Here is a 16,416-nt window from a genome sequence, read left to right as displayed (position 1 = left end):
GAGCACATTTTGTGGTGCATGGGAATCAGTAAGGGATTAGTTGATGCTGAGTCAGAAGACTGAACTTTAAAGCTAAAAGTTTCATGTTATTTAATTAAATTATGTAAGGCAAATAGTTGACTGTAGTTTAGGAAGCAGCTGTCATTACAAACACTGTATTGCCAATGTCAGCACATCCTTAGGTGTGTTTTTTGCAGTACCATGATGTTGGGACGGGCACAGGGAGATCTCATTGTTCACAGGGGTTCAGGACATGCTTCATGCGTGTCAGCAAAACTCCTGCTGTGTTGCAGGAGATGCAGCAATCCCAAATGTGTCATCAGGCTGATGAAGCATTCCCAAAAACTCTGTGCAAAGCTCTTGTATCTGTCAGATCTTTAGGGGGGAAAAGGTATTTTTGTGCTAAATGCTGTGCGCTCACTGGAGTGCAGAGTTGGTGTGCTGTGCTGAACTGCCATTTGTAACTTGCTACACACAAGTGGCTTTAATTCACCAGACTTCCATCACTAAACTTTGTGGGAGAGGAGGGGCAAAAGAGGGGGTGAGTTGAGGTGGTCGTTACTTCTGAGGCAGGAGAGCAGTCAAGTTCTTGCATAACAAAATTGTTTATCTGGGGGCAGAACAATTACTTGCCTTTGATTAGAAGTAGCCCCTGAGTTTTTGTATAAACTGTGAGCTACTTGGAGGCAGGAGAGCAGTACCTTGCCTTCTTAACCTTAGCACGGTAAGATTTTTTTGCGGACCTGTGTGAGTTTTGCAAGAAAGGCAATAACGATGCTTTGTTTTCTGAAGAGTTCTTGGCAAGTCAAATGTAAAACTTGAACACATTTAAGTGTTTCTGTTACAATTCAGATATGACATGAGGTTTTTCAAGAGGAATTTATGGTCTAATTTTGAATTTTATTATTATTCTTCAGTAAAGCATGAAGGCACATGGGATCATTACCATTTGAATAATTAGTTTGGGAAAGGATTTAATATCAGTGTTTAGCAACTGAAAAGAGAATCATTTCAGAGGCAGCAGTGAATCCAGAGAGGCTTAGATAAAGGTGACACTCCAAGATGGTAATTTGGAAAGAACTGAAGAAAAATCAGGTAAAAAAAGGAACAGAATTAGTTATGGGACTGACCAGACCTCGGCTCCTACTTGCTTAGGAAGGATTGTTCTCAGTGCACTACATTTAGCATGTGTCTGCTGTGTCCATGTAAAAGAAATCCCAGTGCAGTTCAGCTCTTTTTGCTTCCACGGGGAGAGGCAGGAGATGCCTTCCTTGGCAGATTCTACCAGCTGCTGCCCTTGCTGAGCAGGGGCAGGATTGCTCAGCAGCAGCTGTGGTGCAGCAGCTCAGCACAAAGAGCTTTTTGGGTACAAAACCCAAGTGTGCTGTTTCCACAGGCCCAAGGGTCCTTCCCAGGGGACCTCACAAGGGCTGTCCAGTGCAGGGCTGTGCTGCAGCTCCACGTGGCCCTGCACCTGCTTCCCTGGGAGAGGAGGAGCCCAGCCCAGGGAGCAGTCCAAAGGAATGCCACTGGATTTCTTCAGGAAACCAGCTCTTGATAATCCCATCTACTTTGTGAATGGTTCCTGCAGAGCCTTGTGCAATGTGCTGGGGAGTGCAGGGCTGGAGCACAGAGCACGTTCTAGATCGTCATCAAACACGCTGGGACAGCAAAGGATGCTCAGGGAGCCTGTGGAGGGTCGTTTCCTTAGTCAAAGTATTTTGACTAACATCAGCTGTTTACAAACATGTCAAAGTTCAAAGCAGTCTGTTTTGGGAGAATGAGGTACCAGGTTTTCAGTAAATTTTTCTCCAGATTTGTTTTACTTCATACTTATTCTGAAATTGTGCTTACAAATGAACTAATTGGCCTAAAGCAAGTACTTAAAACCTGTCAACATGCTGTCATTAGACTTTTCTACTGTCATTTTTAAGTGGGCAGTAACTTGCAGCGGGTTCTCATTTGGGGTGTGGGGTTTATTTAGAGTTCTACAAGACCCAGTAGACTTACTCAGGTGAAAGCTGCCCACATTTGCCTTTGATCCCTGTGAAGGAGACCAGAGTTCCCCTAAAGTTGACTGGTACTTTTGGAATCTATAAGCTTTCTCAGCTAAATATTCAATATATGGTATCTCCTGGATCCCCATGCTAGATCTAACAATCTGATGGTGTGGAGAAGGGGAAGAAAAACAAACTCTATGTAACTTCAATGGCTACAAATTCAATAAATATTTTTTACTCTGATATCTGACTTCTATGCCTAATACTGAGTTATGTATCCCAGCAGAGATCTCATGCATTGTGTGATTTAATAAAAATAGGGGCCAGGTTAACAGTAAATCTAGGAAGTTATATGACTTTCATGGAGGTAAAAGCATTAGTAAAGCAAACTGATATTCCAGCTTTTCCAGCTTTTGCATTCTGATTTTTACCAGATTTTTCTACTGCACAGTTCCAGCTGCTTCATTGTTTAATGTGCTTCAACATCTTCTGACAACTCTTGCCATTTCCTCCTGGAAACTTCCTGCCTGGGTCAGCAGCTGGCCCAGGTGTCTGGGATGAGTTCCCAAGGGAGATTTCACCATCCATGTGTCCTGACTTCTGAGCTTTACTAATACTTTCTTTGTAGACTTAAAGACTTTTTTTCTGCAAATCCTCAGCAGTGCAGGCAGGTGATTTGACACCCAGACACGTGCAGGTCCCAGGAGCACAAATGTGTAACAGTCTTTTCACGGTGGTTTGTGAACTTCTGCTCCTTTGAAGCTTCAGTCACCTGCTTGCCACCAACTAATTCAATTACATCTTAGCAATTTTCCAGTTATATACCATGAAGCCACCAGAGGAAACCTGGGAAGAAGACTAAGATTGGAAAGAACTCAAATTTTTGAATGGCTGAAAATTGAGTTCAGTTTGGCTTGGTTTCTTTCAGCTATGTAGCCGTTGCCTGTTGGATAGCATTGCACCTATTCCCTGCAATTTTCCATAGAAACAGCTGCAGGTGTGATAAAGACTGGCAAAATTACTCCATGGTTCCAGGAGGGATACTGTGAACATACAAAGTCATCATTCAGCCTTCTACCAATTAACCTCTTCTTTATAAAGAAGAAATCAGTATGTATTAAAAAACCACGTGGCAGATGAATTTGCTTGGGAAAAGCAGGCTTCTTTTGTTTTCCAAATCAGCAAGTTTATGTAATATTGTACTTTGCATTTGTGTGTGTATGGAGCAACTGATTGTTTCTCCAGGTCCTTAGAGATGAATTTCTTACTTAAACACAGAATTTTCATGACAATTCAATATTGAGTTCATTTTATTCATGTTGATTAGGCTGGTGAGTTTTAGCAGACTGCAAATTGAACTCTCAACTTCTGAGTGAAATCAGATTTTAAAAAAAAAAACCTCAAGTGCAAGAACAATGGACAAGCATTTCTGTTACAGAGCATACAAATGACATGGTGATTCATACAGATTTATGTAACAGGGTCTCCAGCAGAGAAGATGTATTTGAATGTACAAATGGGTATCACACAGCTGACTTTTTTCTTACTGTCGTTTTTTTATGCTGGAAAAAATCTTTTGGACTTTACTGTTTGGATTTCGATCCACTTTTTTTTTTCATTTAACAATGACAACAGAAATTAAGGAGCTGTCCACAAATCTCAGAATTTTGTCTAATAAAACATTAAGTATAATACAACTGAAAGGCATATAAATTAGTTCTTTCCAGGGAGAAGTGACATCCTATGGATTATCAGTCAGGGCTAGAAGAGCAAGTTCCTTGAGAATCATAACCAGTCAGGAAATATGGTATGAGGCTTGTTTGTTGGCAGCAACTGTATAAATACTAAATGTATTCTAAGCAAATTTAAATTAGAAGAGTGCAATTGCTTGAGAAAGCCACCCAAGGACTACAAAACTGAAGGCTATTTTTCGAGGTTCTTGCTCACAGTGTTTAGGGACTTTAAATGTCATTTGCAGCCATAAGCATTAAAACCTGGTCATGGTGTCCTCTCTGCATGTTTACTGGGTGCTCAAGAGACAGGAATGATGCCTGGGAGAGGCTCATTGGGGTGAATGGGCTGTTGCAACTCAGGTCTGTGCGAGATGGTCTTAAGTGTATGGGAGAAGTACAGGAAATTGCTGTAGGAGACACCTGTCACTTCCTGGAGAGAAGTGGAGATCAGAGGAGTGGATGGGAAGCTGTCTTTGGGCAGAGTAGGTCTTACCCTGAGTCACACATGTTGGTCACAAACCTGGCTGAAGGTATGTGCATGCTCTGCAGGAATTGTGGTGAAGGCTGAGTTGTACAGGGTAGGGACCAGAACTTGTGGGAATGTGGAAATGCAAATCAAAGAGCAATTGGTCATACTGCTCACAAAATAACTGGGGAATCAGTCCCTTCTTTACTCTGTGGCTTTCCTAGCATGCCCAGTACCACTCTGGGTTTGCTGATCAATTTTTTTTCCTGTAATCATGGTACTGGATAGCAGGTGGTATCTGTGTAGCAACATCTGGATTTCAGTCATCTTCAGTCTAAACAACTTAACTTTCATATTAAACAAGTCTTCTAAAAATGATGAAAACAGTTGCTTTAGAGGCCAGATTGACAGCTTAATGTTGCTAGGTGTAATTTGGTAGTAGGTTGATTGTGTAGATGACTGATGCTGCCCCCAAAAGATAAATGTACAAAATAAATGAAAAAAAAAAAAAGGTTGACGTGATTGTGATCTGGCCTGTGATTGGATTCTTAAGTCTTACTCTACTTACATATTTCAAAAGTGAAAGTATAAAGTATCTGTTCATAATTACGTACTAAAATGGGCACAGTATTTTTCAGGATATTGTAATATAGAGATTTGGATAAACCAGGAAATGCTACTTTTTAGTACATCCAATATTTGCATATTCAAAGCTGCCAACAGTGTAGCTATATACCCTTCTCCACCTCTGGTTAGACCTGACTGTTCTGGTGGACATGGCAGGTTTAGCAGATCTTTCTTCCTGCCCCTCGTCCTCTTCCAGTATCTCCATTTACAGGTTGCAACTGTTTTCTGGCATGGAAAGGGTGATCTGGAACCTGAAAAGTGGCCTGTCTATCTAATTAGCAGCTGATTAATGTAAATTTCTGTACCTTTTCTGGAACTTGAGAGCCCAGCTGGTCTCCTAACACCTGTCTTCAGAAACTGTCCTACCTTTCCGTGATGATTCTCGGTTGGAGCTGCTGTCTGGTGCTGTCTGAGCCCAGCCCTGGCTCCTCAGCCCAGCCTAGCTCTCAAGGTGGGGTTGTGCTTCTGCTCTTTCCTTCCTTTTGTGCTCCTAAAAAAGCTTTCCCATGACAGGTTTGTTTTCTCCGCAGCACAGGCTTAATTGAGAGGGACAACATTGATACTTTATTATTTGAGGGGCTCTTTGAACTGTAGCTTTTCTTTCCTAGAGTGATGGAAGGTGTCCAGAGTTGCTGGGTTGTGGGAATGCCTTCTGTTAGGTTGGGAATGATAGATACAGGAGCCTTAGGGATGACATTAAACAGAGCAGGGCAGAGGGTTCCCATCTCAGCTGAAGGCAGGGTTCATTTGCAGTTTGGTTATGATAGCAGTGAAGCACAGCTTCGTTTCAAAACAATGATATAGACAAGCCTTTCAGAGATTTTTGGTGAGTGCAAATTTATTTCTCAAGAGTGTTCTCAAAAACCTGTAAGTTACACTTGTTAAAATTAAAGGATAAACCCTGAGTTTGTGACAAAGCCAAAGGGGCCACAGGTTAGAGCAGGCTCGAGCTAAACAGCCAGCACAGAGCCAGGAATTGCTGAACTTCCCCCAAATTCCTTATTGTCTGCTGAGAAATTGGCTGGGGACTCACTCATGGTTCAGAGCTAGGTAATAGCAGTGATGGGGAGAGGTGCTCAGCTGGAACTACTGACCTGCACAGAGTACAGAGCTGCAGAGGAAGTGTCCTGAAGGGTGGCTCCAGGGGCCACATGTGGGATGCTGGGCTGTTTCCTGGGATCAGTAAGATTCTTGTTGTTTCCCATCTAATTAGATACGGTTTGCTTTCACTCCTGGGAGTCTGCTGAAGGTATGCAGTGCAGAGTTGATCCAATTCTATTTTAATATTTGTTCTTTCTCTTTATGAGAGAAAAATCTCACATTTGTTTGGTTTACAGTTAGTTCCTCCAAAAAAGATTCATTTCAAAGTGAAGTGTACACGACTCTCGTTTTGACAGCAATGCAAAATGAAGTTGTTTGTGAATTGGTGTATTGTGAAGGATGGCCCAGAGAGAAATAAATCTATGTTTCAGGAAACTTAATCCTTTCAGGGCTGGTGACTCCTCTACAACTTAGTTCTTGCATCCAGACTTTCACTTAACTGTGTGATGTTTTGGTAACTTTATTAAGCCATGGCTCAAACTGTGCATCATTTTAGTACCCCTTCTAATGATTAATTATGTGAGTCTGCTTTGTAAAACTTCAACTTTTTTTTTTTTGAAGGCTCCATATATCAGTGTTTGGGTAAAGCGAATGAGTATTAGTGCAGAAAATTATTTAATCAGGCTAAAACCTTTCACATTTTTAATTAAAGTTCTGACACTGAAGTAATAATTGAAATCTCAGCACTTAATAGATTCCTTCTAGTAAGATGTGACTAGAGTTTCCCGGATGTGGCTTTGGGGAAAGTAGCCATGGTTTGCTTGAGGGCAGTCAGCACTTGGGGCAGGGCTGCCCAGCTTTGGTGGGCCTTGGTGAAGGTTATTTTTAAAGTCTTTATAATGAACAGTATTGTTCCTTTGTTATTGGAAGGGAAAGTGAGCAAGTTGTTCATTTGGTCCCAGAATTTTTAAAAAGGTGCTAAAACTTCACACTCCACTTGTAAGTACGAAGTTTGCAGTGGCAGGATTCTGCTTGTAATGTGAAGGTGAATGCTACAGTGTTTGGAGAAATCCTAGTTCAAAGTATCATCTTACTGTCAAGTTAGTCTGCTCTCAACTATAGAGTCTTTCTGCTCATAACCTTGCTGTTGGAAGTCAGCCTCTGGAAAATACTCTTATTTTAAGCTCTGCAGAAGAACTTTGGGAACTCAGTAAATCATGTAAATTGCCTTGCTGTTCTTGCTGATTCCCCTTCCCAAGTGCATTGTCAAGTATGTCAGAAACTGTAAACTATAGCTGTGCTCTCAAAGGGTTATGAGGATCAATACCGAAAATTCCGGCTATCTGCTTTGTCCTTTCTTGTCTTAACATGGAGTGTAGGGTTTACCTTTCTGTGCTTTGACAGCTGTGCAGTGTTAGTTGTAAAGATTTTTTTTAAATTTTATTTTATTTTTTATTATTATTATTTTTGGTGGGTGAGAGGGGAGGTTTGGGGTATCTTCAGCATGGCATTTTTTCAAACATTTTTCATGTGCTTAGGTGCATCCAAGCAGAAGTCCAGTTCCCTGCAGGTAGCAGATAAGGACCTACTGCCACCTTTTCACCCATACCAGCCTTTGGAATGCATAGTAGAAGAGACTGAAGGCAAGCTGAATGAACTTGGACAGAGAATTAGTGCTATTGAAAAAGCACAACTTAAATCATTGGAATTAATTCAAGGTGAACCTTTAAATAAAGATAAAATTGAAGAACTTAAAAAGAACAGAGAAGAACAAGTACAGAAGAAGAAGAAAATATTGAAGGAGCTGCAGAAGGTGGAAAGGCAGTTGCAGATGAAAACCCAACAGCAGTTTACCAAAGAATATTTGGAGACCAAAGGTCAGACAGACACACCACCTGCCCTGCAGCAGCAGTGCTCACTTACAGGGGTCTTCCCAGAAGTGGAAGCCGATAAGGGTCTGCCAGAGGATAACTTTTCAGGGTTACCTCAGGTTGACACAATCTTGTCTAAAGATGATGAGCAACACCAGTCTCCACCACCTGCTGAACAAATAGAGTTTGTCCCTATCCAGCCTTTGCCAGCACCGCAATGTAATTTTTCTGGTAACTTAGGTTATAATGGGACAGAGTCTCTTGAACTTCAGAAAGCATTAGGGAATCAGCAGAATGTAGGACAGCAGCAGCAAATTGCTGGGCAGGGGCTCTTAGTTCAAGAACCAGACGGATTAATGGTTGCCACTCCAGCACAGACGCTTACCGACACTCTTGATGACCTAATAGCAGGTGGGTTAAGAAATATACCTATTTTTGCATTAATTTGTGTGCTCAGTTTCCCTCTCTCTCCTTCCCTCCAAATACGTCTTGGGGTTTTCCAGTTTGGGAATACTTGCTTAAGAATAAAGTTCCTGATTAGTGCTATTAATCCTAACAGTGACTTCCAATTCTAACATGATACTTTTAAATATCTTTTTTTCCAAAGTGCAAAACTTCCTGTACTGGACATCTATTTTAGCCCCTTTGGCCTCATCTGTTTCTGTGCTTCTTTAAAAAGCCTCATCATGAGTAATTAGTAGTGCCCATTAGGAAACCCAAAAGTGTGACAGATTTATATCTTCTGTAGAATTTTCTGTGCAGGCTTATCAGTGACTTTCTTCAATGTGGTAGCCATCTCTAGAAAAAGCCAAATTATTGTCACTTTTATGGACAAACACGTCCCTCTCCTTGCTGCTGGAGCTTAAGCACAGCCTGGAATCCACGCACAACTGCTCCGTTCTGTGGTGGCTTGTGTTTGCAGAATCCCTGCTAAACCCCAAGCGTTGTACAGGAATATCTGCTCGTTAGATGTTCCACATGGCAAAAACGTGTCCTGTTAGCTGGATGAAAAGCAAAAACCCCAGCATCCTTCCACGTGTTGGTACGGTGTGAAGAGGAATGGGAATGCCCACACATCAGGTTGTGTGAATCCCCTTGTGCAAAAACAGGGATCACTTTGGGTGACTTCATTTCGTGGACTTGACTAGGATTGAGGTTTGCTGCTGGAGGTATGTAGGATATAGCCAGTGTTGTTTGGTCTGTAGTTTCTTTTTATTCAGTGTTTTTCAACTTTCCTTTGTACCTTGTGCCTGTCCCCCTGCCCATTATTTTCCTGTCTGTCTCCCCTGCCCCTCCCGTTTCGTAGTCGCTGCCATGTCCTCTGAAGTTCACGTCAAGGCTGTAGAAGTGTGCAGTGAGATCTTTGGCCAGCCATTCCTGGGAGCCTTTGGAATGGTAATTGCATCAAGCTCATGCAAGTCAAAACTACTTGTGACTTTGCAACCTCCCATGGAACCCAGAGTTGGTGGAGTAGTGGGGTGGTTGGATCAGCTCCCATCCTCTCCTCAGTGTAATTCCAGTTGTTTTATAGAGCATTGGTCTTAGTTCCCCCTGTTCTGGCATGGCAAGCCTCCCTCCCTGCTCTGTGGTGCTCTTCAGAATACTCAGCCAACATTAAAACATTCTCAATTTTTATTACTCAGGATTTTAGTACTGGAGTGTGTAAGGAGGAAAATTTGAATGGGTAATGCAAAACATAATCAAAAAGGGATTAATCTTTGGAGTAGTTGTTGCTGAGAGTTGAACGTGTCTGGCACAAAGCCATGGAGTCTGTACCCTCTCGTGGTCAACAGCTCATTCTACAGCCACAAACTCAGTGTCCCCACTGTGAAAAGTGCTGCAGTCCAGCTGAGTGTGACAACTGTGCTGTGGGAAAAAAGATTGCAAACAACCAGAAAACTATCATCTTAAAAACAACTTTTAGAAGTGAATAGGCATTGGTTTGTTTTCTGAAAGCAGCTACTGGTTTTGCTAAGTAATTAAAGGCATTTTTTGCTAAGACATGAGATTTATTTTTTTAAAAATCACTACAAATAGCACCTTCTTCTGCATTAGAAACTACATTTACAGAAATGCAACTTGAGGAGACTTTAGCTGTTGAGTTCCAGAGGCTTCTGCAAAAATGTATTGATGTTGCTTTATTGAAATATGTTTTCTTCTGAAATTCATAGTTTTCTTTCACTTCCCTCCAAAACAAATTGTCAGAAGATATTTTTCTCACTTTGTAAATCCAGACAGTGTAAAAGTGACCCCATGTAAATTATAATCCTACTATATCTCAGATTTATACCTGTGTAAAAACAAACTGTGAATTTATCTACTCATACTCCAAACTCTTTGATCCATATCTAAAATGCACTTTTTCCACAAACTTGCGCATTAGTCCTTAATTTTATAAAGACATTTTGAGCAATAAAAACTGTTACAAGATCTGATTTTTACATGCTTACTGCAGATGCCAGGTAAAATGGTTCAGGGGCTTGTGCCTGGGAAGCCTGGCTCTTAAGGATCTTGTGTCCTGCACTCGGGGTGTCATTGAGGGGTCCCCTTGATCCCACTACTGGAGCTGCAGTGATGGTAGTGAGTGACTCTGGGTTTAGAAGAGGTATTAATATTTTTATTCCTGCTGAGTATTTCAGTTTTGATGGGGACTGCTTCAGAAGAACAGAAATTATTTTTCCCCCTGCCCTGAAATACCTTTTACTGTTGCTCTTACCAGTGGTGACATCCAGAGGAGGCCACGGAGATGCTCCAAGGGCTGGAACCTTTCTGCTCTGCAGCCAGGCTGGGAGATGGGGGTGTTCACCTGGAGAAGAGAAGGCTCAGGGGAGACCTCAGAGCCCCTGCCAGTGCCGAAAGGGGTTCCAAGTGAGGGACTTTGGACAAGGGCCTGGAGGGAGAGGACAAGAGGGAATGGATTCCCACTGCCAGAGGGCAGGGTTAGATGGGATATTGGGAAGAAATTCCTCCCTGTGAGGATGATGAGGCCCTGAGGTTGCCCAGAGAAGCTGTGGCTGCCCCTGCATCTCTGGAAGTGTCCAAGGCCAGGTTGGACCGGGCTTGGAGCAACCTGGGGTGGTGGAAGATGTCCCTGCCCATGGCAGGGGGTGGAATGAGATGAGCTTTAAGGTTCCTTCCAACCCAAACCATGCTGGGATTCTATGATGTAGGAGGCAAATTTTTCCAAGCCTCAGTTATAAGTAAGAACTTCAATTTCTATGAAGCTACAAATTTGTATTTTGCTGACCAGTTTAACAGTGACAGTGTAGACAAATGGAGTATTTATCTTCTGCTGCAAGAATGCCTCAGGTGTGACGTGTTCAGGTGGTGGATGTCAAGGTGCAAAGTGTCAGTGAGTCATGGCACACGTCCCCTCTTTCATAAACCTACACAGAAGTAACCGAGTACCTTTTGGAAGGACGGCTAAAACCTAAAAATGAAGCTGCTCTTTCCACTCCAGAATGTTTTTGTTGTAATGGAGTTTTATTTAGACACACTGATGCAAAAATCTTGCACCTAATAGTACATTACAGGTGTGACTTAGTCAAAATTTTAACCAGGTTTACAAAAGAGACAGAGACATGGTGCAGTTTAGAGTGGGAAAGCAATAAATTAATTCGGAACACAGCTATCATTTCTGTTACTCAGTATCTATTTGGTTTCTTGGACCCTCTTGCATATTTGGAGTTTCATTTCAGTTCACCTTCTGCGTTTACCATAGTAAATTTCTTAGTTGTAGTATCTGAATTGAGGCTTTTTTCTGATTTAGGGTATTAAAGATGAGGAACTTACTTTTCTGTGTTGCTGGGGTTTGTCTCTGGTTGGAATATTTATATTTCTCTTTGTTTTGCTCAGTGGTATTTCTAGTCAAGAGACTTGTGTGTGCTTTTCTGTCTCGCTCTCGTCCTGTGAGCTGATATTTCTAAACTGAAATTTCAGGTGTGTTCTGAGAAACTTTGTTCTGACATCGGGTTGTAGTCGGTGATACAGAATTATGGTATTTTAAGGTAAGGATTTGGAAGGTGACATCTGAGTTAGTGTTGAGGATTGGTGTTTGGAGTAAAGCTGGTTGCCAGGACAGTCTATAGAGGGAGGAATGGTGACCGATGAAAGGAGCTGTGGTTACCAATGTGCAAAAGCCTCTGCAGTAGCAGGTTACTGAGAAGCTGCCTGGTCAGGCTGAAAGGCTGCTCAGGCTTGAAAAAGGATGGTTCTCTCTGTCCTGAAAATCCCAGTTCCTTCAAGGAAAGGGGAACTCAAACCTAAGTCCAGTATTCCTGACTGCCAATGCTCGTGTCATCACAGCGGTTGGGTAGCCACAGTTTCAGCCTACAGCTGAAATCTCATCCAGACCTGCTTGCTCCAGGTACTGTCAATGCTCCAGAGTTGTACTTGGATAAAATACCAAGTTCTTGCTTTCTTTTGTTTTACTCATGTTTCCTTTGATATTTTTTTGTAACTTTGAAAAGAGTCATCCATGTCTTTAAAGACCAGCATTCAGCTTCCAACTCGTACTAAGACAGACCCTTTGGAACATTGCTAACGCTTTGTAGAACATGGGAAACCTGGAGTTTGTCATGTGCAGGATAATTTTTTTCTAAATGCAAGTCTTTTGAGTATTGAAGTCTATGGACACATCTAAAACCTCTGTCACAAAATTGGTATTTCCTTGGAGTCAAGGGCAAGCGGTGTCAGTGCTGCTTTCACTGCTAAGCTGTGGTACCACAGATGTTCCATGTTAATGCCACATTGGAACCATTGCTGCAAGGTCATTTTCCAGTTAAAAATCTGTATTTTGCTGTGTAACTTGAGCTGAGATAAATCAGCCCCATGAAATGGAGGCAGAAGTTCTCAGGCTTTTTTGCTCCACAGAGCACCAATTATGCTCTATGGGCCCAGCTTGCCAGCCGCACTGAAGAAGTAAAAAATAGCATTTAGAAAAATCCTGCCATTTTGTAAACTCAGCAGTTATAGAGGGGGTGATTAGTTGGTGGGTGTTGTAGGAATATTTGTTAGATTTTATTTTAAACCAGATTTTAGGGTATCAATGCAGGGTTTATGTTCATTTCTACTGCCTTTGGTGTTCTCTGTCATGTTTAACATTATTACTGTGCACATGAAGTGCTTAGTGCACACTCACATGTTTCAAACACATGATGAAAATCTAAAGTATGTGAGAAATACTTTGATATTTTCAGTCATGGTTGTGAAATACAGAGAATTTGTGAAACCTGTGACAGCAATACTGAATATATTACTTTAAGACCCTTAAGCTGACTCCAGTGGAGTCCTTCTGCACACCCTGCTCTGCATGCACAGCACATGCATGTGGGTTTACATTGTAGTTGCAAGATCAGAAGAAATTGAGCTGGTGTCTTCCACGAGGAAGGACCAGCTTGACTTAACATAAGTCCTTAACAGGGTGATATGGTGTCTGTATTTTGGAAGGAGTAATCTGTAGAAATCCAGTTATTATCTTGCACTTCAGTGCATTAAGCAAGAAAACAATCGTATTGCATTAATTAATGCTCATTTGCTGCTATAAGTGATAATCCATAGTGAGCAGATGAAGGTGGGAGGTTTTGTATTTGAAACTTTTAATACAAATCTGGTTTGCTCACGAAGGCTGTAACAGGAATTCAGATCTGGTACTTCATTGCTTAAATGTGGTGACCAAATGTTAATGCTGGTTTTGCCTATGCACCAAGGAGAATGCTTTGCTTAAAAGTACAACTGAAAATGGAACCTCCCCAAATTTCAGTGAACCTCCCTTGCCATGTTTCCAGAACCCAGTGACCCATATTCCCGTGCTTCAGTCTGTGTTTACTTTGTCAGGCACTGGCAGCTCTATAGGCTGAGTTAGTGGTATTAATGGTCATGTTGGGGCTTTTTCTATGACTTTTCTATCTACACCATTTTCCTGTAAGTAATTGCTGGTGTGTGATCTGTCAATGGAATGAGGAAGGTTGAGCTAGGAAAGGTTTGCAAAATTTTTTCTCTAAGTCATACACAGGTTTGAGTTCATCCTTCCTCTTCCCTTAACGCTTGGACAAAAGCAAAATGCTGCTGCTTGTTTCTTACTGTAGCTGTCAGTGTTTTCCTTCAGTTGCTTCTTCCAGGAATACTGCTAAATACTGTGTGTTTTGGAATAACTAAAGCTCACTGCGTGTTCCAGCTGATGAGGCTGCACAATGGAGACATTTGGCAATCCAGCGGTGACAATACTTGTCAAATCCAGCTGCTCTATGAGCAGAGATTACTGAAGCTAAAGCACACATGGAGCTAGTGTGTAGGTGTGTTAGACCTTCGTGGCAGGTAATCCCTGCTGATTACAGGGATCCGGGCTCCACTTGGACTCTCATCAGGTTCCAGAAGCAGGCAGGAGCCCTGGCCCTGCAGTGGATATGTCCAGGGAGATTTCTCTGCTTGTTGATTTAAAACTAGGTGGAAAAAAATCTGATGCTCAGTTGTTAATTTTTTTATTGTTATTTTTTTTTAAAAAGCAGATAAAATTGTGTTCCTTGTGTCCCTGAGCAATGCTGGATCTTCAGGATGACATCTTTTACAGGCTGTGTATCAATCAGAATAAATTTTAGGGAGCACAGTTTTCAGCTTTCTTATTTTTGTTGACTGCCCCCTCCTGTCTGCTTCCCTTCCACTTTTCTGGGTTGGTTTAACTCTGAGACATGATTAATAGTGTGAATTGCTGTCAGTCATCTTGCTCTGAAAACTTTCTCTGGAGGCTAAGTGTGCACTAACCTTTATGTGAAAAATTTTGGGATTCCAGGATAAGACTATGTTTTTAACCATTAGGTTTGTGTGTTAGTGATAAACAATTTGCCTGCTTAAACTGAGCATATGATTGAACTCTTTTTAACAGTGAAGGTTACAATTAGAAAAGGGTAACTAATCACCTTCATAATTCACACTTGTAATGCATACAGACTAATTCATAAAATTGTTTTCTAACTTATCACAGTTTGGAGATGATGCTTACACTGTTTAACTGCCAGAAAGCTGCTTTTTGTTTTTAGGAACATTCAATTTGTTTCCCCCATTACTGTTTTGATGTTAGACCATTGCAGTTTTATGGGGCTTAATATTTTTCATATTAAATGGCACATTCCTGAGAGTGGATTAATAACCTGGTGTTTGTTTTCAGCTGTGAATAGCAGAGTGCCCAGCGGCTCCACAAGCTCCTCACACACTACCGAGTCTCCGACGCCCGAGCCCTGCCCGCAGGCAGCGAGCAGTGTGCCCTCGCAGTCCGTGCTCCCCATGTATCCATCAGTGGACATCGATGCACATGTGAGTAATCGATGTTAGCTTTGAGTGGATCTAGTACTGTTGAAGAAATACTAAAATCCTCTTTGTTTTTAATTTCTGAATACCTGCTTCTTTTTCTTTGCTATCTGCGAAGACCGAAAGTAATCACGACACTGCGCTGACCCTCGCGTGTGCGGGAGGGCACGAGGAACTCGTGTCTGTGCTGATCGCACGTGGTGCCAATATTGAACACAGAGACAAGAAGGGTAAGTGAAAGCCAGCACACAGTTTGACCATGAGCTGGAAACAGTGAATTTCAAAAGGGGAGCTTCATTCTTGCACTTTACATAGTAGCATTGGTCATACAAAGCCAGTGAGCTTCTGTCTGCACCTGAGTGGGATCTTAAGCAGATTTGTGAACCATGAGGTACTTCTGTCCTTATGACTTGTCCTCTACAAATGACCTCAGCAAGCTGGATAGAGGAGGTGATGGGGGTAACCATCCAATCTTGGCTGACAGAGCTGAAGGGTGGCGGTTGTCAGGTTGGGTATCGTTGTTCTCAGGGACAGAGTTCAGCAAAATCTCACATCTTTTAGAGCTGAGAGAACCAAACCACCATGCCACGTGCATTGGAGCTCATACTGACCACTGGCAATCAGCAACACACACAGGGCAGATGTGGTCACTGGTTGGACCTTTATTAAACAGTAATTAAGCAGAAAGCTGTGACTTCTCCAAGGAGAGGACTTGGTTGGAACTTAATCCAAACTGGTCACTTCAAGTACTGTTCAGATTTCTTTTGAAGAGCCTTTGGCTGGAATCAGAACCTCGATGTGACAGGGTTGGAAGAGAGTTGGGAAAGGCTCTGAGACTGTGGCATCCACCAGGAAGCCCCCAGTCTGTGGGAGAGACATGATCAATAAGAAGTCATTGTGAATTAACCCATTTGTGAATTTCTGCTCCTTAATAACACGAGGTACTCAGGGTTGCTTTTTAATGCAATCTCATGTTACTAGGTTTTACGCCTTTGATTCTGGCTGCAACTGCTGGACATGTTGGTGTCGTGGAAATTCTCCTGGACAAAGGTGGGGATATAGAAGCACAGTCCGAGCGCACAAAGGATACTCCGCTTTCCTTGGCATGCTCCGGTGGACGCCAGGAGGTACAGACGTGTCCTCAAAGGGCTTGAGTTGTTACTTGCAGATAGGTTTTTTTGTTCAGTGTTGGGTTTCTTCTGTTGATGGTACATCTTAGTTTTTTTTCTGGAAGGTTTTTCACCTGTTTAAGTGTAGCTAATTTAAGGCTTTTTCCTCTTCCAAGAAAGAAAGAAGAAATGTCAGACTTGTTTCTTCTCTCCCTTGCCTATCCCAGTTTTGTTAGTTAATGGTCATGGTCACTTGTGTTAACTTGT

At 42.0% G+C, this 16,416-nt stretch overlaps 1 protein-coding gene across 1 annotated transcript in view; it reads left to right on the top strand.

Annotated features, from left to right (window-relative positions):
• LOC121663264 (ankyrin repeat and KH domain-containing protein 1-like) overlaps window positions 1–16,416 on the top strand; it is an 86,313-nt gene that overhangs the window by 40,926 nt on the left and 28,971 nt on the right. Inside the window, exons 14-17 of the mRNA XM_042025338.1 lie at window positions 7,406–8,149; window positions 14,901–15,046; window positions 15,159–15,270; window positions 16,022–16,167. Coding sequence (XP_041881272.1) covers window positions 7,406–8,149; window positions 14,901–15,046; window positions 15,159–15,270; window positions 16,022–16,167 — 1,148 coding nt within the window. The remainder of the gene's footprint in view (window positions 1–7,405; window positions 8,150–14,900; window positions 15,047–15,158; window positions 15,271–16,021; window positions 16,168–16,416) is intronic.

This window comes from Corvus kubaryi, unplaced genomic scaffold (genome assembly GCF_017639235.1).
Source record: "Corvus kubaryi isolate FWS band 111438036 unplaced genomic scaffold, C.kubaryi_AGA036_p1.0 37270, whole genome shotgun sequence".
Taxonomy (NCBI): Eukaryota; Metazoa; Chordata; class Aves; order Passeriformes; family Corvidae; genus Corvus; species Corvus kubaryi.
The sequence above is the reverse complement of the archived record's forward strand: the minus strand, read 5'-3'. Positions and strand labels throughout refer to the sequence as shown.